The sequence below is a fragment of the Oratosquilla oratoria genome, chromosome 3 (genome assembly GCF_046742065.1).
Source record: "Oratosquilla oratoria isolate Oo_2021 chromosome 3, ASM4674206v1, whole genome shotgun sequence".
NCBI lineage: Eukaryota > Metazoa > Arthropoda > Malacostraca > Stomatopoda > Squillidae > Oratosquilla > Oratosquilla oratoria.
Window position 1 is genome coordinate 65,772,986 of NC_134779.1, and position 26,757 is coordinate 65,799,742.

Below are 26,757 nucleotides of genomic sequence, written 5' to 3' on the forward strand. Positions count from 1 at the left end.
ATCCCCACCGCGCCAAAGCTACGACTGCCCCGCCCGACGCCCGGGCCTGCCCGCCATCCGCCGGCCCGGTCCCGTCCCCGGCGCCCGCCCCTCGCCCCGTATGGTCAACGCCAGTCGGGGTGAGCAGGCAGGGGAGGAGATAGCAGGTAACTCACAACTGCTCCTGTGACATAGCAAGTGCATGCGGGTCATCGCCATAAGGATGAGCAGCCGGGGGAGTATTTAAGAGGGTATTCACTTCTTCCCTAGAAGTAGTAACCGTCGGGGTTAGCAGTTAAGGACCACCAGGTAACCAACAACTGCTCTTTGTGTCATAGCAAGTGTACACGTCATGCGAACACATGCACACGTGATGTGCACAGTACAACAGGTGTTCTCCGACTTGCACAAGACAATGAGACTAGAGGTTTTATGGATAACATGAAATTTAAAACGAGGGAGTGCGGTATGGAAAGACTGGAGGGAACGAGAGGGAGGGAAAGGGAAAAGTGAGTAGGGGAACGAGGGAGTGAAGAGTGGAAGAGGAAAGGCATAAATAAGGGAAGAAATGAGAGGAGTGAACGTGTGGAGGGAATGAGAAGGGGAGGAAGGGAGAAAGGAGTAGGGGTACTGGACTGCGAGAAAGGAGTGGAAGAAGTGGAAAAAAAACGAGGAAACGAGAGAAGGGAACGTAGGTGGGAAGGAAGAAGGGAAGAAACGACACAGACTACCGAGAGTGTCACCACCATTAGGCACGACCGAAGTGCGCAGAAGCGAGGGAGCTGGGTTGGTACTCGCACTTGTTAACATGTACGCACGGTATCCTCGTCCTCCTCCTCCTCCTCCTCCCCTTGCTGTGCATGATCAAGCTGTGTGCTAAAAATAAGCCTTAGCGCATGCACGTCCATGTCACAGGTTAAAGAGTGTTTGTGTACAAAGAGAGAGCAAGTGCACAAAAGAATAAACCACTCTCCTTCTGTATCGTCTGGTACTTGAACTATTAGTCATGCTGCGCCGGACGATTTTATTCGGTCGTAGGAAAATCCCTTAGGTAGTGTTACACATACACTCACATTTTCACTGCTGTAATCAAATTATGAACTTGCTCTAACCGAGTCTAACGGATGCCAAGCGATTGTAATCAGCCAGGGGAAACCAACAGGAACCAAAAAGGTCCCTTTTGTATGCCACGCTACACACTGCACTGCATCATGCATCAGAATTTCATTATAGCTAATCTAGCCCTGGGCTTAAATCTCTGACTCCCCCCCCCCAATATATATATATATATATATATATATATATATATATATATATATACATATATATATATATATATATATATATACACCGTGTCAAGGTATTGAAGACTAGGCGCTGTGGCTTTGTAGTGTCCTGAAGTTCAGTTCAACCCCACCACAAGACTTGGAGTTTAATTCAATACAAACTTATCAATCTTATTTGCAACATCGCAAACGTAGGGCGAACGTTGCGCCATCTGTGAAGAAATCTTGATACTACAAGGCTGGCTCCTCCAACTTTGGAAATCTGGTTGGACGTGTCGGTCACTACCCTAAAGGCGCAAGGGGCATTGGGGCCGCAGGGGGGAGGGGGGAAGGGGGAGTGCTGCCCATCCAAGTCCGTCTGCGACCAGCTGCTTCCACTAACAAGTACTACAGGGGCCAGTGTCCTCCAGGAAGCTGTGGGTCGTAACTTATATGGGCCGGCCATTTACGATCTCATGGTGTTGGCTGTATTGTAATTGAACAATGTTGGGAAATATAATTACTACAACTTCGCATATGCCAGACAGCCACTGTTCTACTTGTAAAGTGAAGCTAACTACTTGTGACTCCAACGGCGGCGTCGGCGGCGGCGCCACAGGTCCTGCGGCGCCGCTGCGGCAGGACGCCGGTGATGCTGCAGCGGATGCCGGCGACGACATTGCTCCAACCTTGGCAGGAAACAGAGGAGGAGGCGAACGTCGTCGGGAAAACGAGAAAGGAGGAGGGACGAGAGATGAGGAGGAACGAGAAAGGAGGAGGAGGAGGAGGAACGAGGAAGGAAGATAGGAAATAATGACAGAGGGAGGAAGTGAGGGAGGGCGGAATGGAGAAGGTGGTGTGGTGAATATAGTGGTAGCTATCTATCCACTACTGACCTACACCTACTCCGACCCCCGCCCGCCCTTTTTTCTTCTTTTTGAGGTCTCGTTTGTCTTCGTTTCCGTCTCCACCAACATCCCCCATCACCACCAAAACAAACGTCTGTATTTGGTGCGAGCCTATTAGCCTTAGATGTAACGATACCTGCCTATCTGCCTGTGCCCGCCTGTATCTTCGTGATCACAAGAACTCCAACTGCATGAAAATTGGGTTCAGACCCCGAACAACACGCTACCGTCCTCACTCGGGCATCCGAAAGCCATCGTCGCTGAGAACGTGGGTAGGTTGGTAACATGGTCGAAAGCCTGGCAAAAGAGGGTTCAGCCTGGATGAAGGAAGAAATGGGGGAGGGGGGATCGAGAGGTTGAAGGGAGGGGGGAGGGGAGAGGAGGAGAGACAGGGGCGAGGAAGAAAGGTTGGAAGGGACGGAAGGCTAGGGGAAAGAAAGTAGGGGGAGCATGAGACTTGGATAAGGAAGGGGTAGGGGACGAGTGGCTTGGATAAGGAAGGGACTGGCAAGAACCTTCGACAGGTTTCTAGTCCTACCCTCAATAACCAATACATCTCCCAAAACCTGCGCCTACGCACGGAGCCTTCCTCTTCGGTGTTCCCCGCGGCTACTTCAGCGTCACCGTCCTCCTTATACGGGACGCTCACGCCATGTGGCGTCCACTGTTGCCAGCATTGACAGCATGGCAACTGAACCCATGAAAGGAATCAATTGTAGAACGCCCCCCCCCCAACACACACACCGATCGACAAAGGTCCGAAGTGCTCCGCGCCGTCACTCGGCTTATGATATAGTTTTTCTATTACTCAATTCATGAGTAGGGAAAATAATAATTCCCATGACCTGGGCGACGGCGGAGCACCCCGGACCCCACCGATACGCGATGAAGAGTTCTACAATTGAACCAATGGAAAGCAACTAGTGCCTAGTCATTATCGTGTTCTTGTCAACTGGACTTCCCTTGCAGGAAAGCAAGCGCGGGTAGGAATTCCTGGGAACAGACAAGGGCTGGGCCACTTTTTGTAGACTCGGCAATGCACTTTGACTTCATACACGAAATCCATTGAAACGTACTACAATGGTTTTCAACAGGTTGTGTGAGATCGGAGGCGTAGAGGGGGGGTTGAGAATCTACGTTTCTACCAACCCAGTACAGAATTATCGAATAAATCATTGTCAATACATTTTTGAAGACTTGTTACACATTTTCGGTTCAGATTTTGTTTTTCTACATGGTACAAATTCCTTCGAATGTCGAGAAAAGGTAGTGCGAGGCATACGGTACATTGGACAAGATGCAGATTTAGATAAAAATTTAAGAATCCAGAATTACTGCGCAGTACAGATTTATACATCGGAAAGAACATTCCGGCTGCAGTGGTTGATGTCTTGGGAGTTGGAGGGGATGCCGGGGTGGGAGGGTAGGGATGGGGGTGGGATGGGGTGGGGTGGGGGGTTGGACGTGCTTCTCTGGTCTCAAAGAGCTCCGAGGCTGCTCTGAATGCGGAATTGCGAACGCCAAGTACAGCTCCTTTCAGTAGGAGGCCACACCGAGCGGTCGTTTAGTACACTTACAGTGGCTTCTGTGGTCATTTTTTGTTTATTTACATTTTACATATTCGCACAGTCAACCTTTCCCACACTGCGACATTCTTACTATATACTTTTTGTTCGAGAATGGCCCGTGGACTACTGGAACTGATATGACCTAAATTTTACTTTTCGCCCTCTTTACGCTGCATAATGCTAGATCTGTTTAGTCACTGAACACTCCTTGCAGCATTACATTGTATACAAGCTGAATCTGCCCATGTTGATGGATATCAATGTACGTATTTTTCCTCTGATACCCGTCAAGGATTTTTTTTACAACTTTGTTGGACAATTCATCTTACTTTTCCTGCTTTTTGTAGTTTTGCCGAGCAAGTTGTGTCTGTATACACAACGAGCCTTCGCATACGCCACAACTCAAATGAAGGTATAAAGCAAAAACATTTGATTAATAAGTATCGCGAGTAGTGTGGGTGCGTTCACAGCGTGTGTTGGCTATACCTGTAGATAATGCTAGACAAGAGTCGTTTTACAATCTTAGAGCGTGGGCAGCAAGCACGGTAACGCCCCCATTGTGGGTGCGCCCCTTCAGTGTGGGTGTGCGCATGGGCAGTGAGTCACCCTTTAAAAGTACCCAACCCCTAACGGCTTCATTGCAATAGCTCGTCCTCATGCTTCCAGCCACCAGGTGGTTCTTCAAGTGTCACCGTGTTAACATGCCCTTAGAAACGCCCTTAGACTCTCCCGAAGGTGGTAAACTTCAACGCCACCCGAGCCCAGGACTTTTAAGTCCCTCCATGCCCATGCACGGCTCTGATGACCTTCTTCGGTCGAGTAACAATAGGGTCTCGTCCATCTGTACTTGGTGATTATGCGGATTCATGTAAGCGTGTACGACCAAGACTTCCCAAACTTGTGTATCAGTCGATTTTTACATTCAAGCACTGAACAAGTGTGCACTGGCTTACGTGCGCGCGCGCATGTGGACCTCCTACGGAATGTCAGTAGACTTGACCTTGTTTTGCGTGTCCGTCCAAAGGAGAGTTTACACTCGAAGCACAATGTGTACATATACAAATACGCTCGTAGATCTATATGAGCACACGAACACCTGTGTGTGTACGCATACACTAGCATTCACTGCAAATGTACGAATGTATCTGCCCGTAATTAAGAACATGCACGTGTGTTTTCCTATGCACGTGCCGTATTGGCGAGCTCGTCCTTGCATACTATACGCATGCGTGAGTGCTCGTGCATACACCACGGGTAAACCCACCCCTACCCTCTACAAATCAATCCAATTCTGCTCCGCTCTGTTCCCATCCGGCCAGAGCGAAGGTCTTCTGCAGCGACCGGAGGAGGAGGGTCGTTACGTAAAGGGGAACAGCGAGGAGGAGAAGGGACCGGCAAGCACCCGAGCAGGGATCCTGCCTCCATCACCTCGCTCCGGGTCGCCATCGCCCACGCGCAGACGCACAACTAGCAACTCACTTCTGGCGTCTTCTGGATTTCTCGACAGTGGCGATCGGGCACTTCCGCAGTGGCAAGAGGGAGATGGGGGAGAACAGAGGGAACGACAGGAGGATAGGCAGAAAAACAGAGACACGAGGGAGATGGAGAGGGGGAGACCAGGATGAAGAAGCGAGAAGCAGATGTAGGAGCAATGAAAAGAAGACATACTGAGGGATAGTTTACACGCCCACTCATGGGCGTGCGCACGCGCAGACGCCCGTCGACTTGCATACATTACTTTTTACATACGTCGAACGATTATGTGGGTTGAAAACTTGTGTCGACCTTGGGCGCCTACAAGTCCCTAGGGAAGGGTATCCACCTTCTCCTCTACCTCCACCTTCGCCCTGGTCTTCTTACCGGCGCCAGGCCGGCACCAACCCTCCAGTCCTCGTCCATCCAAAGATCTTTTGGAGAGACGATCTATCCGACGGAAGTTCCTGCATCAGAATTTCCCCCCATCCGTTCATTTCCCCGCCTTATTACGTTCCCCTGGTTATTGCCTCGTGGTTTTGGTAACGGAGCTGAATGATCATGAACGGCTTGTGCCTACTCAAATGCAGCTGTTCACTGTGCAGGTAATTGCGGGAAGGTCAAAGACTTTGGTTTTCGTACTTACCCCCACCCTCCTGCGTCCTTTTCACCTTGTGTCAGGTCACTCAAACAATTGAGTTGGAAATTTGAAAAATAACTTAATCTGGCGCTAAAAAATAAGAAAAGTCCTGTAAACAATTGAAACATTGGTAACCCTCTGCCCCTTGCCCTCTACACTGTCAGAAGTCATCTCGCTTAGTGATGAACTATAGATTATGTATTTCACAGGAAATACAAAGCTACCTAATCCTCCTTGCATCATAGAACCACCACCCCCTCCCCACAGGAAGACTTACTCCCCTGGTCGAGTAGCCCCCTTCAAAACCCGCAATTATTGCGAAACCTGCCTAAATGGCCATAATCTGAATCAGAGCCCCAACACCTTTAAAACAACATGACGCGTCTACTGTTCACAACTAAATGTACGGAGCGAAGGGCGTCCCCCTGTGAATCAAGATCTGGCGGCAGCTATAATGTAGGACACTGGCACGGGGTGGAGTTCACCGCTTATTAGAAGTCCCACCACTTTCAGGATGCTTTCAACCACTGTAGACAAGAAGTTGAACTGGGGCATACATTACACTCGATATATATATATATATATATGTATGTGTGTGTGTGTGTGTGTGTGTGTGTGTGTGTGTGTGTGTGTGTGTGTGTGTGTGTGTGTGTGTGTGTGTGTGTGTGTGTGTGTGTGTATGTGTATGTGTGTGTGTGTGTATTACGCATACGCGCGCGCAGTTACTAGTGCAAGATTCCCGATTTAGGGTTTCCTGAATGAAGCTGCACCGAATTTGCAAGAACAACTCATAGGCATTACCTTACTACGGATGTAATCATGTGTAGTCTTACCTCCCCCCACCCTCAAGAGTGGACGGTACTATCTGCGATAAAACAACGGCGACATCACGCAGCACCAGAAATCCACAAATAAATTAAACACCTTTTCGAATACCATAATTCTCGAGCTAAGAACGTGGCGTCTTCATATGACCAAAAGGAGTTAAATATAAAAACACTGTTCAATCCACCACCTTTCCCTAACATATCAATACTCTTCTGCCTTTCCATCCACGCGCATCTGCTATCCACCAGCTCTTCCAATCCTCACAATATACACCAACTCTCATCCGCAACGATTCTCCATAGGGTCCCGCCACCACTTCCACATTCCGGCGCAGGCGATGGGCCGGGCTGGGCGCGACAGCTGATTGGTCGAGGTGAAGGTGTGTCCTGTTGCTGGGGCCGCGGATTGGCCAGGCCGAGAAAGTGGCCGACCAATACTACGCCTCGCGCGCTCTGGACCACAACAGCACATTGCCTCTTCGAGCAGACTGGGTTTGGAGTCTGGATCTGTGTCTGCGGTGAGCAGACTCCCTATGCAAGAACTGTAGAAGCGAATACGCGAGTGTGAAATGTGTCGTGTACGACCGAGTATGGAGGGCCGGGGTTGCCATTGGTTAAGGAAACAGGAAGAGAAGGGAAAGTCTACGTCCGGCGGAGGAACCTTGGTGACTGAGGTAATTGGAGCCAAGGGCGCCACGCCGGGCATCTGGCGCGAGGGAGGAGGATGGCAAGAGGACGTGTATGTGCCACCTGTCGCGTCGCCTACTACTTCCATCCTGAAGGCTCCCTGTACTACCTGCCAGGTGCTCACTCCTACACGCTAGTACGCAAGCACGTGGACTGAAAGGCGTTCCCATCCAAAGAAAGGGAATACAACTTTCATCCTTAAATGAAAAATTAGTTGTGCGAGGTCTCCGCAAATTGCATAGTTCCATACACACCACTACCACAACTATTACTTAGGGTCTGAATGCTTCCGTCTTCATACACATCTGTGGAGGTGAACAAGCAGACTCAAGCGCCAGGTCATAACACTCGCGTCACTTTTAAGAGTTAACGTGTCCTTGTGAATGACGTAGTCATGAACTAAGGAAGCGACGTGTCAGTAGGACAAGAGCGACTGAAAACATACTAGTCAAACATCTTTACACATAACACAAGATAAAAAGTGCGATGGGAGGGAGAGAGGGTAGATTGTACATGCGACAAAGAGAGGGAAGTGGTTAAACCGACAGTGAAAGAACTAAAGAAAAATAAGAGAACGAGAGAAGGCTTCCCCCCCATGCATGCATCTCCTGACCACCTTCCTATCAAGTACATCGACCTCTGGGGAACACAGGCAGCACATCGACCTTCCCGGCGCCACCATGCCGATCCGCTTCGTCAACCACGATCAGTCATGCTCCGAGGACGACAATCTAAATATTCGAGTCGACCTAGACAGGAGCAGCGCCTCCGTGTCTACCATGACAGGTTACTGGTCTATGCCAAACCTGTCGTCTCCGAGTCACGTCAACAAGACCCGTCAGATTCCCCAAGTATGCTAAAACCAGTCCCGTTCCCTCATGTAAAACAAACCTGTCTATGATTAATTTTCCCCTTCAAGATTTTAGTTACCTAAGGCGTCTGTTGCAGCGGCTACCACGCGTGCTTGTTCTTGCACATTCTACTTCCCTTGCCTGAGCCAACTACAATCCGCGAGTTGCTTGGCTGAAACCGCACCGAGGTTGCCAGAGGCATGACGCACCATGGAAAAATCTCGTACACAATTGTTCAATTTGGGTACGTATCTTCTGCACCTATTTCAGTGTGTGTACTATGTAGTATGTGTTAAGGCGATCATAAATTGCCACTAATCTACTCGGTAGTTTCTCCATTCCTGGTATTTCCCATTTCTTTTCCAGTGCGATTTTAATAAGCACAGACAGCTTACGGTAATACAAACTCGTTCACGTTCGCAACATGCTACCACACTTAACATTTTACTGCATGCAATCCAGAAGCTCAAGTCATATGTGGAATATGCATTAACTCACGATAAGTACTTAATTCATGACTCATCAACACGCGAGCTAATACACTAGAAGCTTAAAACCAATGTTCTAATCATATCTGGCTTTTGACCGCGCAGCAAACGATGGGGAGGTTTCACACGCATACCAATGGCTAACCGTACTTTCTCTCCGTCCCTTTCCGTGTCCCCACGCATCCACACATGGAATTTTTATCTGTCAGCCAAGAGAAAGCAAACGATACACAGGAGGAAGGTGTAGAGGAATGGATGCATGGAGGTAAAGTGACGAGGGGGAGAAATCATACGGGGAAGAAAGGAGAGGTAATGGAGTGATAAGGTCCGGTAGGGTTGGGTAGCCTGGAGGTACAACAGGACTCGGGGGGGGGGGGGGACAGAAGTAGATTAGATTGGAGGAAATAGTACAGGAAGAGCTGTCCAAGAGTGATATTTCCATGGAGTCTTAAAAACAAGCTCAGCTTTCCCAGAGATACTGAAAACTTCTATATTCCCGTTGACATAATTCAAGACTAGCGATGAATTTCAATTAGTTACTTTTCATGTCAAGGTGTAAATTCCCTCAAGGTATACAAAATCAGGCCATTACACAAGATTACTTAATGATATTCAGAACCAGACCCAGTCTCGTGACGGTAATATAAAACAGGTTCTTTTATATATCCGTGGTTGTATACTTATCTACATCTTCTTTGACAATATTCGTGGAGAAAAATAGATTACCTTAACATAAAACATTAACTTTTCCAAAATTTACCGAATATTTTGTTCAACTATCAATTCAATACAACAATTTGATTATTCTAATGTCCACTTCGCCTCCACTGTTACGTATTCAATGGTATTTTCAGTAAACTGCATTCATAAGAACATTTACCTCTTAAAATCGTTCAGAAATGAAACTACAAAGCCCACCACAGCACCGTACACATTGCAAACCCAACCTCACATGGCCTTCCCATATAGCCATACAATTGTTTTCACTACGGTAGCATATTTGATCCATTTTTATCTGGAAAATAATAATAATATCGGCCAACACCGCCATCGGGAGAAATTCAAGATATTATAAAATGTCTGGAGATTTACAAACACTTTTTTTGTACAAGGTCACGACGATGCACGTGTGATTCAATCACGTAGAGACGATCTACAACCAAGACCAAAACCTTCCATGTTGAGAGCTTTATAGCTCGTCTAGTTCGATTGATGGGTAATGCTAACCGTACATATAACCACACACACTCCTCCCCTGTTCATGGGGTTAGCAACGGGTTACAGCATTATCTGAAGCTTTCACGCCCTGAGCGTGGAACAAGGAAGTTTCACTCGTAATGAAATCTGTTGACGGCAGTTACAAGACTATCATTGTGGGATAACCGACATGAGCTGCCCATGAATGATGGAAGTTTACATGAATAAAATCACCAAGCGTCAATCAGGAAATAATAATCCCCACATTCTACCAAACAAGACCCACGTGACCAAGTCAGTTCAAGATAAACACTTCAGCAAAATTCTACGTCCGATTATTTTGTTTGCTAGTTTTATATGCCTGCCTGGTTTAGCTTTTTTAAGACCACGTTTATTATACCCATTGTTTGAACAATCTTAATATGAAAGTATCAACCTGTTTTATGTTTAAACATCAGCCAAGCGTTGGGAAACTGGAGAACAGTCTGCATCTGCTATCGACTCAGAACATAAACCGCAGGTTCATTTTGCATTTTGGTTGTTCATTTACTAGCTTATTTACTGACACTGCCATGTCGAGTCAGGATATTACGTTAACATGTAAACTTACTTTCACTATTTTTACCACTGCATACGTGATTTGTATACACGTTCTGTATTTCAAAACATGTTAATTACGAGAACACATTTTACTTCCATAATTCAATAATACGCTGTTCACCAGTTGAGCCATGTTGATATTCAAACAAAATTTACCAAATCAAAAATACGGTCATTAATAGCGTGTTCATATTGAACACTAAAAACCTGTCATTGTTCAATGCAACCCATCGAAGTTGAAAAATCATGCAATAAAGCTTAGGTTGCGAGAACGCTTTGTGCATGTGTTCTTGCGTCACATGTGTACACTATTCAACACAGCTGTTACACTTGTACACATGCAACTTTTTGACACGCTTTGCTCCACAGTTGGTATACAATGTTGCTGTACAATTTACGGCGTTAATGTACATGTACAGATACATCGTAACCATGCAGATGTGCAAATGATTTGCATTTATGCAGCTGTAGTAATGTCTGCATCTGCAGTGCTGGTGTGCACGTATCTGTAGTACAGATGAACATATATAATTACTGCAGGTTTATACATACACCAGGGCATGTGTACATATGTCCAACAGCTCAAGTAGTGTATACATCGATACCACATGACAACGACAAACTACGTTAATCTTTTATCTTGTACTGATGTCAAACGTAACCTTTCTATAGGATTCCTACTGTGGGCCTACCTTTGGCTTCAGACGTGTCCTGCGACTGCCCTGGGCGCCCTTCGGCGGTAGCGGGGTCCGCAGCCTTCTGGAGGGCGCTGGGCTCCTGGGAGCTGGGAGAGACTTCTGGGACGTCTCCTGTAGAGGTGCTACCACCCTCCACTGCCACAGCCTCCTCCTCCTCCACGAGGTTCGTGACAAGGCCGGACGTGTTCTTCACTACGTCAGGAAGGTTAGTCGCAGAGTTCGAGAAACCGGTACCGGCGTCAGTCTCCGGATCCACAACACCAGATTCCGCGGCCGCCTCCGGACTTGATTCAGGCTTCAGACGGAGCTTCTCCATCAGATCTGTCACCTCGAACACATCCTCTGTAGGTGGTTGTTTGGGCTCCTCGATCTCAGTGGGATGAGGTACCTCAGGACCTGCACCCTGCGGTGTAGTCTGTTCTTCAATGTTGCCTTCTGCCGGAGAAATCTTTTCCGGAAGACCTGCTTTCTCACTGTCATCTCTCAAGTGATCCCCCACGGAGGACTCGGCCGAGGAGGAGACTCCCTGGTCATGATCCTCGCGTGAACCCTTCGTAGGACTCTCTGTAATGGATAGAACTTTCATTCTATCGAGGTTATCCATGAACAAATCGTCCTCTCCCTTCGTCGGCTCAACATCTTCGTTCAACGTCTCCAAGTGAACCACCAATCCCTTCACGTCCTCCTCCAGTAAGTTCTTAGAGGTGGCTACGACCTCTGCCTCTTCCGCCTTGGGTATGACGTTCTCGAGTATTTGTCCATCCACAGAGTTGGACTTCATCCACTGTGTCTCAGACACGACGACACAATTATCATCTTCAAAAACGTCGGAGTTGTCAAAGTCTACCGTATCCTGTCGCCACAGTTCACCCGCAAGACGGTTGTCGCTCTCTGCCGAGGCGGGCGTGACAGAGACGACGCTGGTATCTTCCTCGGACATGTCGGTCATGACGGAGTCGAGCGCCCTTCGGGCCTCCGGATGTTCGAACACATCCTTGGCCGAGGGCATCGTGACCCGACTAAATGGCTCCTGCTGGGGAGAGGGGTTCTGCCCCTGGACGCTTAACTCGGCCGTGTCACTCGGGCACGTCGAGCCAGCCCAGGAGTCAGCGGCCGCAGGTACCTCAGCATCTCCTGACGGAGGCGCTGAAGACGCCGGCGACTTCGTGATTTCGACATTAGTTTCTTCGGGAAAGGGAACTGCGAACATGTCGGTTGGAGAGAGGGATTCAGACCTTGAGGCAGGGTCGAAGGAGGGTAGTGATGTGAAGGGATCTGTGGCTACAGAAGTCTCTAAGCCTGTGCAGGGCTCAAAGGATGAAGAGGGGGAGGAGATTTCGGTCGCAGAGCACTTCAAGGTTGTTAGGGTTAGCGAGGCTTCATCGCTCGTAGAGGATTCCAGGGCCGTGGAGGTTTCCAGAGCTGCAGACGACTCCAGGGCCGTGGTGGCTTCCGCGGCTATGGTAGATTCCGCGGCTGTGGTGTGTTCCAATGTCGCAGAGGAGTCCGCGGCTGTGGTGGGTTCCAATGTCGCGGAGGAGTCCGCGGCTGTGATTGTTGCAGTCTGTTTCACGACTGCTGTGGACTCCATGATTGAGGAGGGTTCGTACTCTGGAGCGGGCACAAAAACAGTGGAGGCTCCGGGATCCAAGGTTGGAGCAGGGCAACAGGTTGAAAACTGATCATGCCCCAAGTAGGAGCAATGGGTCGTGTCTGGTTCAGCTGCCGGTGAGTATGCTGAAGTCGGGTCTGGGCCTCCTACGGGGATTGTGGGTGGGGCGGAGGCTATGAGAGATGTCGGGTCCGCTGCAGGGGCGGGTTTGATCCCCTGAACTTGGGACGAAACTATAGTGGTTCCGAAACCAGTGTTCGAGTTTACGTACACAGGGTGAGTCTGTTCCTCCAGGGACCTGCTCCCAACGCAGCCCTCTGCAATCTTCAAGGGACCCTCCGCCTGCTTACCCGTCTCCTCTTCTTTGGTCACCTCGCCGTTCTTCTTGCTCCTCTTCTTCTTTTTGTTCTTATTTCTCTTCTTGGTGGCGCCCTGCTCGGTCGCAGTGCTACTGACGGAGGGGTCGTCCATGGAAGAGGACGCAGACGTACTCGAAAGAGAGGACAAAGCTGAAGAAGTGTTCGAGGACGTGGTGGAAGCAGAGATCGACTCAGAGGCGGAGGAGGTAGTTGCAACCGAGTTCCGACCGTCTTCCCCCTCCGAAATGTTCCCAGTCTCCGAAATCGACGCGCCCTTTTTCTTCTTCCTTCGCCGCTTCCTCTTCCTCTTTCCGTTTGTGCCCTCGAGGACTGCCGCAGCGTCGCCCTGCCCTTCGGCGTCTCCAGCTGCGTCAGCTGACACAGCTGTCTCCTGGGAGGACTGTTCACTGCTGGTGGGGCATGACGCCGCATCTTTTGCTGAAGCGCCAATGGGAGGGAACTTCCCTCTCCTTCGGCGGGGAGAGGCGCCCTGACCTTGGGTTCGGGTGGGCGATAGTTTCCCTTCGGATGAGATCGCTGCTGAAAGCTTAACGTCCTCCTTGTGCGAAGCGTTGGTGCCGAGTTCGGATATCTCGACACCGTCTTCAGTACCTTCCTTGGGAATTGGCAGGTTTCCATGAGTTTTAGTCGGGTTACGACCGTCGTCCTCGACCGGGGACAGGACAGGGCTGTTGGCCTCGGACTTGACCCTCATCGAAGGCCGAGGTTTGCGGCGACGGGAACCTCGAGGGCGACCCATGGTTCAACGAGAATCTGAGGGGGGGGAGGTTGTGGCGATAGACGATACACTCGGCTACTGCTCTAATCACTTGTTCTTCAATACCGGGACCCAACGAGGTTGAGGAGGAGGAGGGGAACTGCCTTAGGCCCTTTGTCATACAAGTGCAACCACTTGAAGTCTTGGCGCGCAGTCGCGCACGCACCCGCGGGTGCCCGTTGACCGCACGTGCGCGACGACAACGATGATCGCGCGTCCAGCGGCGCTTGCGGACCACTTGGTGCCGCCGCGGTTGCGGACGATCCGCCGCGTCACCTCTCGCGCGTCCACACAGATGTCGCACCGATGTTGCACAGTTGTTGCAGTAATGTTGCACACACGGATTAAAGTCAGCGCGGTGCCACTTACGAAGTCCACGAGTCTATCCGATCTGCTTGGGATGCTATTTCGTCACAGTCTGTCACTCGCTTCTGCGCCAATGGGGAGGGAGGGAAACAAAAAGATATCGATGCGGGTAATCACTTGAGGGTGCTTGGCGAGGTGTAGCATCAAGCAACACACTCTTGTCACCCCAATTTCGACTTTATCTGCGATAGCCCTGACTGGGCAGTCCCAAATAATCCAATATTCCCTTCTTTTTTTTTTAATTATCTTGTGTTACTGGAACTTGGTACGATCTTCCATTATCCCCAAACGAGGCGAATCAAAACTGACAAAAGCTTGTTCATGCTCATGAAAAAGTTCACGAACAAAAATGAACACACTTCCAGACATTTTTCAAATCATTTAGAGCAAATAAAAAACCCTTACCAAGTTTCACTGACAGTACAGTAAACGAGATCTTGAAGAAATGCCAACAACATGGCGCTAGGAGGCACTGGGTACAACTATTTCAGCAATAACCCCCACCCCCCAATCACACCCACCCTTTTCTCCATTACACGCGACACTGTTCTACGAAGGAAAATACAAGACATGCACGGCTGCCTACATAAAAAAACATCAACGGCATGCACGACTAACCTACGTAAAAAAAAACAGCTTCTGCATGCCCACGCGCGCGCACCCACCCACCCATCCTCCCTCTCTCATATGCACCCGTTTTCTATTTTCCCAAGATTAGGGCAGCCTTCAAGACACCAATACTTGGAAAGCCCCCAGTTAAGTTTCGAAAGAGCTTAGCATGGTTTATGGAAGCCATTTTATATCTATTGATGCACTTCATACGTAACATCAAAGCTGTCAAATGTACACAACCCTCAACTAAATTTGATCAACTGAAACCCTCTAGTACACAAGGTATGCTATGCGATATAACGTTACACGAGGGGAGAAGGGCAGTTTTACATCGACGACTGTGCTGCCAAACCTATGCCATGTCGCACGGATATAACCGCGTTTGACCCTCTTGTAATCAAAAGGTAGACGTATGCTATACATGCACAGCAAGTGTTTAACAGAGCTTAAGAATTATTAAACTTAGTTCGTTTCTTCCGATGGGGATTCAGTCACTCGCATACCACTACAGCATAAAAAAAGCGGCATAGGTTGAATGAATCACAGCATACCTATCGGAGTCTAAATGCCACAGGAGACGTGAGCGTAGTCGTTTTTTGTTAGCACGATACTATAAACATGTAGGATCACTTTACAAACCGACGGACAAATTTTGTCGACATTTTTGAGCGAAGTCTCTTTGGATTCCATTTCTTAAATCTAATGGACCTTTTAGATTTTACAACATAACCACGCCTGGCCAGAAGACAAGTCCTCAAGTTTCAATTAGCAAATCTAAAAAAAAATAAAATAAATAAATAAATAAATAAAATAAATAAATAAATAAAATAAGATAAAATAATAATACTCCGGGCGGGTACCACAGACAGTTAATAATCAACATCTTAGAATTCTCAATTCCGAACACTGATAATATTAAAACTAAAACTTTCAAAAGAACACGAGTTTGCATTTCTTTACACATGCGTGAATCCTGGCAGAAAGTTATATGCCCCCCACCTCTCCCTTCCCACAACCATGGCCCTCCTTAGCCTCTCCCTCACCCCCCAACCTCCAGCATTCCGGCAGCACATTGTGACCGGAGAGGTGGGGGGAAGGGGAAGGGGGTGGCGGGAGTTTCCTGTGTCGTGCAGTTCCACGGAAGTGTCTCAATGAAGGACTTGAAGACTTCACGTCACGATCGACTAGTTTCGTTCCGGCTGCTGCCACGCGATTTTATTCAGCGACGGACTACGCATATATTATTTGATTTTGAATGAAGCCTTTATAAAAAAAATTCCTTTGGTCGCGAAAGTTGTTCACAATGAGTTATTGTGGCAATACACGAGGCTAACGGACCTTTCATCTCAATGAGCTTGATGCGGAAATCCAATCACATACATACAGTATACCAAGGGCTTTCCCTTACAAGGGAGGTAGCAAAAAAAAAAAGGCATAAAATCCACTCCCATCCATTCCATATCTTGGATCCTCATGGATGACTGGTCATCCCTGCATCTCGCCCACTCCCCTGGGTCAGAAACAGTGTCGAAAGACAGCACATCCACAGCAAGGCAGCTTCATTAAATCTGCGCCCGCCCCCTCATGCAAAAGACTAGGAGAATTCCCTTCAAATTATTTATCACACACTCCCTCACCCCCCAATCCCCCAACTCCCTCCCATGTATCACAGCTGCATCCATACACAACAAATTTCCATTCACCCCTATCTTCTACCTTCTCCCGTCCTTCCTCAACAGACATTCCCCTCTTTCTCAACGCCTATTTTACCCCATCTATCGACCTCATCATTGGTTGCCCACCTCATGTCTGCCTTCCACACCTCTTTTAATCTTTCTTCACCCATTCCATGTGTCCAAAACCATCCCAAAACTTTCATCAACCCAATCACACCACCCCCTTTCCAGCCCCATTCTCCTCCTTACCTCCTCGTCTCACTATCCAGCCACTATCTCAGGTACCTCATCTCAAACACATTCAGACTCCCTCTCTTACTCATTTTCCATGTTTCTGCCACATACAGTACTGCCAGCACAACACTATGGTTAAGAAAAAAGTATTTCCATCCACCAACACTCATTGAACACAAGCTTAAGATTTTTTCCTCTGACCAATATCCGTCGATTCTCTTGTGAAGGGGCGCATCCTGGGACAAAACATTCTCTAATAATCGAAACGATTTAGTTATAATGTACCCTCTGCTGAATGAAATCGCCTGGCGCCAAGCTGATCAAATCTCCGACAACCAGCGCTTCTACAAGTGAATAATATCGTGGAAAGCCGTGGGTGGCAATGGAGATAGGGGGGTGGAAATCAGAAGCGACCAACCTTCTTGTAGTAGAGATTAATCTCCAATCATATATGAAGGTTGCGTGACTGATCCCATTGGGGTGGCGGACGAGGAGATGCCAGGAGCTAGGGAGGGATACGAGGGTCGTGCTGGGTTAGAGGAAAGGGGGGAGATGAGGGGAATGGTCAAAGGTAATTTTCGGGGAAGTTGTGAAGGGGATGGAGAAGTGTTGCCAGCACGGGGGTAGAAGGTGAGGGAGTAGGAGAGAAACGAGGAAACTACGTGGGAAATGAAAAATGAGGGAATCTTGAGAGGGAAAATAGGGAAGGACGTTAGTAAAAACAATTAGGTAGGAAACTGGAATTAAGGGAATTTGGAAAAGGTAATCACGAGGCGCATGGAAAAAATATTGCTAAATGGGATGTACGGGGCAGTGGCAAGTATATGTGTGTGGGGGGAGGGGGGAGGATTGACGACCTACCAATCTCCCTTAGTATCATCGGGTCATCAGCAGTCTGACTCCGACTCCATGTGATGTTCACATCGTTGACGTCAGTTCCTCCTAGTGTGTTGTGTCTACATCTGTTCGGGCAAACTTGCCTAGCTTTCTTCCACGAAAACAAATAACACAACCCCGAGGTTAGTGAGAAAAGGGGTAAGGTTTCTGGGGTAGGGGGATGGTAGTTTCTGGGCATACCCGTGCCTGGCGTTATCAAATTTTTAAACAAAGAACTCACTGAGCACCGGGCAAATGTTATAACTTTCCTAATACCCCCCTCACATCACTTCCTTTCTCCCAGATGTTCCCAAATACGTCCATCTTTCCTTCCCAATTGTGGCACAACATCCGGTCTTTCACCTAGCATTAACACCCACCCCACCCACCCACACACTAACACCCACCTTCCAGCTCCAGCCCCTCCTCCACCAGTTCCGGTCAGGAGGATGGGGGGGACTGGCGGCTGCATGGTCACCCAAAGGTAGGCAGGTATAGACTAAACACTTTACAATCATATTCGCGTAAGCACTAAACACAAAAGCATCTACGACTGCACACTTCACTAATGCAAACGCATATGCGACAAAAAGTGCAGTGGCACAAAACGAGCACACCCGAGTGCATTACATACACAATCCATTCATCCCTGCTGAATCCATTCTAACACAAATCTATATTGTTCAAGATAAATGAACGAGACTCCCTTGGTCTGAATAGATTACAAAAATCACGAGGCGTTTGCAAGGTGCAAAACATTTGCAGCGCGCCATGCACACAAAGTTTGAATTCGACGGTTAGGTGTTGAAGACGCTCCTCTCGATTGGAGCCATGCGCGTGCGCTCCTAACGTCACCATAACTGTTTTGCACATCAGGTGCCGGAGGGCGGGGGCGGGAAAGAAGGTGGTGATGATGGTGGATCGAGTGCGCGTGTGCGGGAACACATTTACCAAGGCTTCCTTGCAACTCTTGGGGTAACATGGGTTATGGCAAGGGTTGCGTGTGTTACCGCGATCCTGTGCGCCCCAAGAAGTGTGATTTCCTACTAACCCTTTTAGCAAATCAACCTCATGCCTTGTACTTCCCATCTATGTGCATTTTCTAATCTCCGTATAGATAAGGAAGCTGCATCACTTTTGATGATTAAAACGATTTGAATAAATTGATACGTGGCAGAGATATTCACCCATATTGCCTCGACGAGGTGTCACAGGCGAGACGGGGGCTGGACTGGGTTTTTAATCTTGTCATGATCTTTGTATAATACAACTTCCTTTACTATATACAGATTATGTAAATACATCAAACAACACACATGGGCAACAAGAGCGAAATGTACTAACGTTCTTTTAGCAGATTGTCTCGCTACGTATGCCACACTCTAAACGGACTTCTTAGAGCGAACAGGCTATACATAATAGCTGTGCTGTTTTGGTATGCGATCTCAAAGTCGTGTTTTTGTTTTAGTATGCGACCTCACCTGATAGTAGCGATATATGTTCATATCTTTTTTGCTGTTTTGGTACGCGATCACATTTATGGAGTGATCTAAAAAATTAGGATTTTACTTTAGTATGAGCTCCCAATATTTTTAAAATGGGTAAAAAAAAACTAACCTAACAACTAAGCAAGAAATGCGTGTTGTGTTGTGTTAGGTTGGGATCGAATACCAAAGCAAAATTCTAATTTTTTAGATCACGCCATAAACGAGATCGCATACCAAAAACAGCACCCATAATAGCTTCCATCAACACAAGCACTATCCAGGCAAACTGACAACCACGTACAAATCTTGTCAACAGTACATTGACGGTAAACTAGAAAGAACAAATCTGACTAATGCCAATAATTTAGTTGGTGATATGGTACATACATACATATACCAAGGCTTTTTCCCCTTACAAGGGAGGTAGCCAAAAAGGGAAAGGCATAAAAACACTCCTACCCATTTCATCCCTAAATACACTCCACACCCCTCCCACCCTTCCTCTCATCTGAGCACCTCCTGGATGACGGGTCATCCCTGCACCCTGCCCACCGCCCTGGGTCAGAAGCAGTGTCGCAAGACACAGTACATCCACAGCGAGGCCGCTTCATCATACCATGATATGGTAGTTACTGTAAAGGGCCAAGCCGTCTATCTTCGCCAGTGACCACCCCCTTTTAGTTGTAAAGTTAAACGATACAATTAGGGAAGATGTAGCATTGGCAACCGGCCAAGGAATAAAAAATAAAAGTGTAGTTAAAGTGAGGAAGAGGTAAGGAGAAATGTTGAAACGTAGCGGTAAAGTTTAGTTTCAGCCTAGCTTGTTTGTGACTTCTGTACGTGCCTCGGCCCTTTGTTGTGGCGAGGCGGCAATGCCCAAGAGAAAACACACCCACATACCCTGCCGTGCCTTGCTCTGCCTATCCCAGCCCCGCCCCGCCCAAGCGACCTGTCCCGCCCCACCCAACCCGGCCAACGGCTATCGCATCCATGGACCACTGATGCCCAGCTACCGAGGTCTGCCTCGCCTAAACAAGTTCAACAACTTGTGTTTACCACCTCGTTAATACATGGGGCATCAACAACTGTTCTCATGATCCAATTAATGAAAAATGTACCAAAACATTGCCAAAATACAGCAGCATGTCATCTATTACAAGATCAGGATACGAACTTTAGTACATGACTCTCTTGACCTGAAGAGATTGCACGGTATAGATACGTGAGAACGTATAACACATGTAACAACGTGACGTGAGTCAGCCTTGCCGAAAAGCCCAAATGGCCACGTCCAAAGCATTTCCTGCGAAGAGCTCAAGCGCACTCTCGCGCTGGTACGACTTGCTGGCGCTGCACACACACATGCCAGCACGGGCGTGGACACACATACAGTACGTGCGTATGTCAACGCGTGCGCGTGTACATGTACACCCATTGCCGTTGAGTCATCGTTACAACTGAACGTACATTCTCCGGGGACATGTCACCCGGCCGGTACACTTACAAAGGATTTTCCCCCAGCACCCCATGACAAAACGTTCCCATGAAATTGAAAACCACTTCATGCATCATCACACAATGACAACCACCCCATCTTGCGACACATGCATGCCATAAAAACAAGTACATCACCCGTAGGCCATGGTCGCCCTGTGACATGTATCCAATGATACAACTTCGAATACGACATCCGACAAGTGACACTTCACCCCTAATGTGGGGAACAGTTTGCAAGGAACACCATGCATCCCTTTCTTCCCTCCTCCCCCTAGTTCTTTCCCCTACCGAGAGGAACGCAGACGTCCCGCCGGCTGTCCTCGTTCGCCTGGGGGCACTGGATGGGAAGGCGGGAAGAAGGGTGGGGGGGAGGAAGAGGTGGGGGGAGTGAAGCCCCGCAGGACGAGGCAAGACGCGGGGAGGTCTCTCCTCCCTCCCAACTCCTCCAACCCGCGCGCTTGAGACACAGCCCCCTTTGTCTCCTCTCCAGTTATGCCCCTACCCCCCACCACAAACTCCCTCTTGCTACTCTTTCCTCCTCACAGACGTTTATCCACTCCCACTACCAACCTACATTCCACCAGTAATGACAACCACTATTCCCACGTCCATGCCCCATTCATTTATAATACTGAACCCAAGTCTCCCCAGCACTGACCCATACCCCAAGTTCTCGCCCCAGCATGACCAACCCATAATCTCATCTCCCACAATAATAATAATGTTTACCTGGCAATGAATCAATATAAATGTAGTGCAGATAATGAAAAAAAAAAAGTTCGAAATAACAATTACAATTGCCGAGGATAACAATTCCAAGATCATCTCCAACACTGACCTCCACCCTAGGTCCTTCCTCTCCAACATCGACCTCCACCCAAATCCTCTCCCCAACACTGACCGCCATCCAAGTTCCCTTACCCAGTGACCTCCATTCCTTCCATACTGAACCCGTCCTTCTCCCACACCAACCCCCCTGTCCCGTCCCCTAATTCTCTGCAACAACCCCTTCAATCATCAACCAGTTTCCTCTTACTCTACTCTCATTAGTCCTAGTAACAATTTCTTCCCACTACCCCCCCCCCCAAAGCCCCCTGGGGTCCTCGGGAGGTTTTTCGAAGAACCCGTGGCCTCGGGGGTCCGTTAAAGACCAATCGACACCCCGGTCCCTAGCAAATGCTACGTCGTACCGATTATACCCGTGGTGAGACTAGGTACCCCTGTGGTCCCTGCCTGACGTGACGAACTACCAAAGCGCGCCCGTGATCCAAGCATGAACCGGGCTGAGCCACGCCCAGCAGAGCCGGGCACGTGGGCCATGGCGGCGGGCTTGCGAGCTACAAACAGCTGCTGCCCGCGATGCGTGGTCTTCCCCAGCAGCGAGCAGAAACACTACATAACTACCCTAATTTCCCGGTTCCACGGCTGTACAGATTAGAATGCCCGGTACAAGTTTGCATCATGAGTAATGCGAGGAATTTCCTGTTATTCTTGTACATCTGGCAACTTGTAGGGCATTCAAAACTTGCACAATCTAACCCTTGCTCTTGGTCAGTCTACCCAATGTTATGACGTCAAGTCGTTTATACCTCCGTGAAATAATTACGTCACCTGACTCGACTGTGAAGTTTGTCATATCCCATCAGGATGAGTGACCTGTCGGCCAAGCCCTAACATCCAGACCATCATCTCAGTCACGTCACAACCCATGTCACTCCGCATCACGTCCACCACATCACAAATGCACTTTCAACGGTCGAGTGCATCTGCCGTTGAAGTCTGGGGCGAGTACGTGACTCCCCACTTCTCAATATTTCCACCACCTCCACTCGAAGATGAACCTTTAGTGTAAAACCACCACCGTTCCACGTCCCTGAACACGATCACTCAAACCTTTCCAAACCTCTGGATATAAATAATCTTAATCCCTACCTTGATAAGCGATCTGATACCTCCAAATGCCCGACATAGATTTGTTTGATATGCAAAGGCCTCAAGATAAGCCATGCGGTAGGTCTGAATACCTGTATGAATCCTGGCCACGAAACATGTTCATCCCCTGGTACACTAATCAATTTTGAACTAATTTCACGAGCAATTTATGTAAAGTGATTGAATTTTTGCTATACACCCGCACATTTATCTTTGATTATTTATCACGGCACGAATGGCTTGGACGCCTGTCAGTACCTAAATTCTTTACTCACCATGCAACAATCCACACAAAATCTCCTTTTCTTAATAAAACTTTACATGTTCTCACTCCCCACCAGATAATGTATCGTCCAAACCTTTTGAACCAATTTATGTAGATTCTACAAACACCCTTGACCGGCATAAAAATGTATTCACCCATACCCAGGACATTACCATCACTTGCCAACAAAAACTATCGCCCCTCACTACGGATCAATCAGCCAATCACACAATACGATGCTTAATCAACACGAATATATGTGATAAACACGAAAACATGTTAACCTGTTCAGAATAAACATCATTTATACATGTGTGCATCATGTCTTACTAATTAATAAGGTACTCTCGGTCATTTGCAGTTAGCACAAGCAATTGTTGGTTTCAAAGTAACAAAGAATTATCAGTTTTCAATCACCACATCATCACACAACACGATTAATCTTCAATCACTAAACACTAGGCCTACGACCTGAGTAGGCTTAAGTTCAAGATTTGTCATTCTAATGATCGTATGACCGGACACGTATTGTCAATACTAATTGGTAAACGGGTATGTCCACCCTCTGTCATTTACAGTTAGCACAAGTAACTGTTGGTTTCAAAGTCACAATCGAAAACAACTATTTTCTATTACCACGTTATCACACAAATATCTTTATATCACTAAGTTATTCTAGGTCCGGACACTATTTACCGCGGTAACGTTCACATCGACACCAACCCGGTAACTAAAGGAACGTACTGTCAACACTTGTTGCAGAGGCCGGGCGGTAGAGAACGTCTACTTGCCGATCACACGGCAGAACACAAACAAACTCAAGACGACCACCGGGGGTGGGGGTTCCAGGGGGGATGGGAACGTGGTCTGCTCAGTCCGGAGGAAAAGGTTACGCGCATGCGCAGATCACAAACTAGGCTTTTCCCTCCAACGCGCAGCCGCGGACGAAGATGAAGCCGCTGCCACGAGGCTGCAGCTAAACGCAACAGCTGGAACTCCGCTAGATAATAACGAGTCGTGAATATGTTGTTAGCAGCTTTGGCGCCAAAATCCTACATCTTTCTCTGGCGCCGATGACGTCCTAACACTACGACTCAACTGCGCGAGTGACTGGCGCCGGTGGAAGCCAACTGCCCGACACAGTCTTAACCCTCCCCCACCCCCATCCCCCCACCTCCAGCCCCCAACCCCCCAAACGCCATTACCACCACTCCCTCCCGCCCCTCCCCGAGTCCACCCACCCACCCACTACACTATCCCCCCACCTCCCTCAGCTACTAACCCCCCTCCCCCAGCCTTCCCTCGTAACGTTCCTAATCCCGAACCAGCCTTCTCCCCCCCCTCCTTTTTCTCCCTCTCCTTCACGCTACCTCTGAACTCCTAGCTTCACTCTACTGCCCCATCCCCCCAACCTCAATCCCCTCAATCCTTCAATACCGCTCTTGAAGCCCCCTCCCCTTCACCTTCACCTCGCAGGGCCTCCAGGTTCATCTTTGGGGTTCACCTACCACCCGGCTACGGTTCAATGCTTCCTTGGGTTCATGCACGCACGCATGCCTGCTCTCCTTCAATACCCTTGCGGACTCTTGGGTTCTTTTAGGAATGGGAACTTATACACCTGCTGTTCCCAATCGCTCCCACTTTCCCTACACACACACAAAAAAAAAAAATGGACACCAAAAGTTCATCTGTTTAAAGGCTGACGTCACAACAACAACAAAAAAATCTCAAGAAACGGGATATATTGCGGCTTGTTCTCAATTCAGTAAAACCATTAGGTGACCGCATATTCTTGCAGGCCTACATGCAGTCGTCACATCAACGCATGGACGCGCGTGCGCTAGTAAAAAATATCTTAATACAAGCTTACATGCACGCATTGCGTAAAAAAACACAATTTATATTAAAGGGTGATAACTACACACGTCTCCAAGCCTATGACGGTCACACATTGCATACACGTATACATGTACACACCTACACATGTACATTGTACACACCTACACATGTACATTGTACACACCTACACATGTACATTGTACACACCTACACATGTACATTGTACACACCTACACATGTACATTGTACACACCTACACATGTACATTGTACACGTACACATAATACAAACGTACATATGTACACACGTGCATACACGGATCTCCAAGGCCATGACGGTCACACGTGTGTACGTAAAAGTCGCGTCGTCGTCGAGCGAGCGAGTCTGAGGGAAATGGCAGCAGCGCAAGCTACTGACCCGAACGAAGGAATCAACCAAGTGATTCAATCTCTATCCATCCGTCCATCCATCCACCTGCTCAATCATTCCCATAACGACCGCGAACCCATTAACCCCTCCTTCAAACTGTTATCATTCTGGTCAATTCCAGACGATTTTCATTAGTTAGAGAGAGAGAGAGAGAGAGAGAGCAATGCAGAATTATTCGGTCTTACTTTGTATTAAACGCACTTTACGTGGTGAATATATCCTCGAATCTTAGTAATAAAGATCACAGGGAAAAAATGCAGGCATCTTTACCGTCATATGTATATATGACCATTGACCAAATGTCTTGCGAGTATTTGTCTTGTAAACAGTGTATTCTTTCCTCTGAGGAAGCTAACGACTCAATGACGCCATCTTGAATATCCAGACAGCAGCCCTTGCTATTTTCTTTGGCCATGAGACAGTCCATCGCTCTATCTCCTCTCGTGAAAACAGATTTGGCATTGTCTTCAGTCTAGCTAACGCCAAATTAATTTGTTCAACCAAGTTAAATGTTTTAGAATCCCAAAGGTTTAATTCTATTTATGTGCATTTATTCATGATTGCAGCCAGCCAATTCCATTCAGTACATGGGAGGACCTGATTATCAGATCGCTCCAAGTACCATTTCAACGAGATTATATTACGGTTAATTTGTCGCCCTGTGGTTCCATTCAGCTGAGGGGTATCTTGCCTAGCGACACCTCACTCCAATCTCATTAAACACTCCTGATTTCTCCCCCAAACACACAAGGGAGGGTATTCAAGGACAATTTCCTCCATTCATTCACTGGGTCCATTGTTGAGGCAACGAACCAATCAATACCTCAACCAGTTGCTGATTAACTTTATTCAAAACCCTAACATTGAACCCAAACTTCGACTTGATAAACTCAACACAAGCCTCCCGCCTAACGCCTCGACCCAGGAAAGTGGGTTGCCTAAATTTGTGGACATCGTTGCATTCCAACCTCTGTTCTCCTCTCACCAGCTGAAAAAATAGTTTGACTTGATCCAGAACACGATGCAAAAATCGCGATACTGCACCCAAGATAGTACATATTTCTCCTCGACTGTAAAATACGATTATTTACTGACTTTCTTTCCGCATTCTTCAACGGATTTCCATGTACTTAAGCCGGTATACAAACGACAAATGACGTCACGTCGTCCGTAAGTATTCAAAGGCAAGCACCAACCGTTGTAGCTTAGGCACGTGCACACGTGCCTTCGCAAGCACATGCACATAACGCGACTGCCGACAAAGAGCTCGGTGGGTTCGGGTGGGTGAAAGGTCGGGAAATTGGATGGGAAAATGTGTGGGTGCATTGTGCATACTTGTGTATGTGGGGGGATCCGTGGGTTAGTGAGGGGGTGTGGTACTGGGAAATTAAAAAGTGTACTTAGAGCGTACAGGGGTGGAGGGTTGTGGGAAAAGATGCGAGGGAAAATAGTGGATATGGGGAAGCAATAAAGTAGGGAAATCCTAGGGAAAGTGAATGACGAGGGGAAGTGGAAAGGGAAAGTGAGGTGGGAGTATTAGTGGGGTTAGGTGACCTGAAGGGGGTGGGTGGTATCAGTGGGGGGGGGGCTATGTGACCTGACGGGGGTGGGGGA

At 48.1% G+C, this 26,757-nt stretch overlaps 1 protein-coding gene across 4 annotated transcripts in view; it reads right to left on the bottom strand.

The window, feature by feature from the left end:
• Nucleotides 1–26,757, bottom strand: part of LOC143023514 (uncharacterized) — a 551,512-nt gene that overhangs the window by 35,790 nt on the left and 488,965 nt on the right. Inside the window, exons 1-2 of one of the 4 annotated variants that reach the window (XM_076182048.1) lie at nt 23,620–23,739; nt 11,176–14,361 (exon numbers count right to left, since the gene is read on the bottom strand). The exons of the other annotated variants lie outside the window; for them this stretch is intronic. Of the exons in view, the coding sequence (XP_076038163.1) occupies nt 11,176–13,912 (2,737 nt within the window). The 5' untranslated portion in view covers nt 13,913–14,361; nt 23,620–23,739. Of the gene's footprint in view, nt 1–11,175; nt 14,362–23,619; nt 23,740–26,757 lie in introns of those variants that run through there. 4 annotated transcript variants of the gene reach the window in all.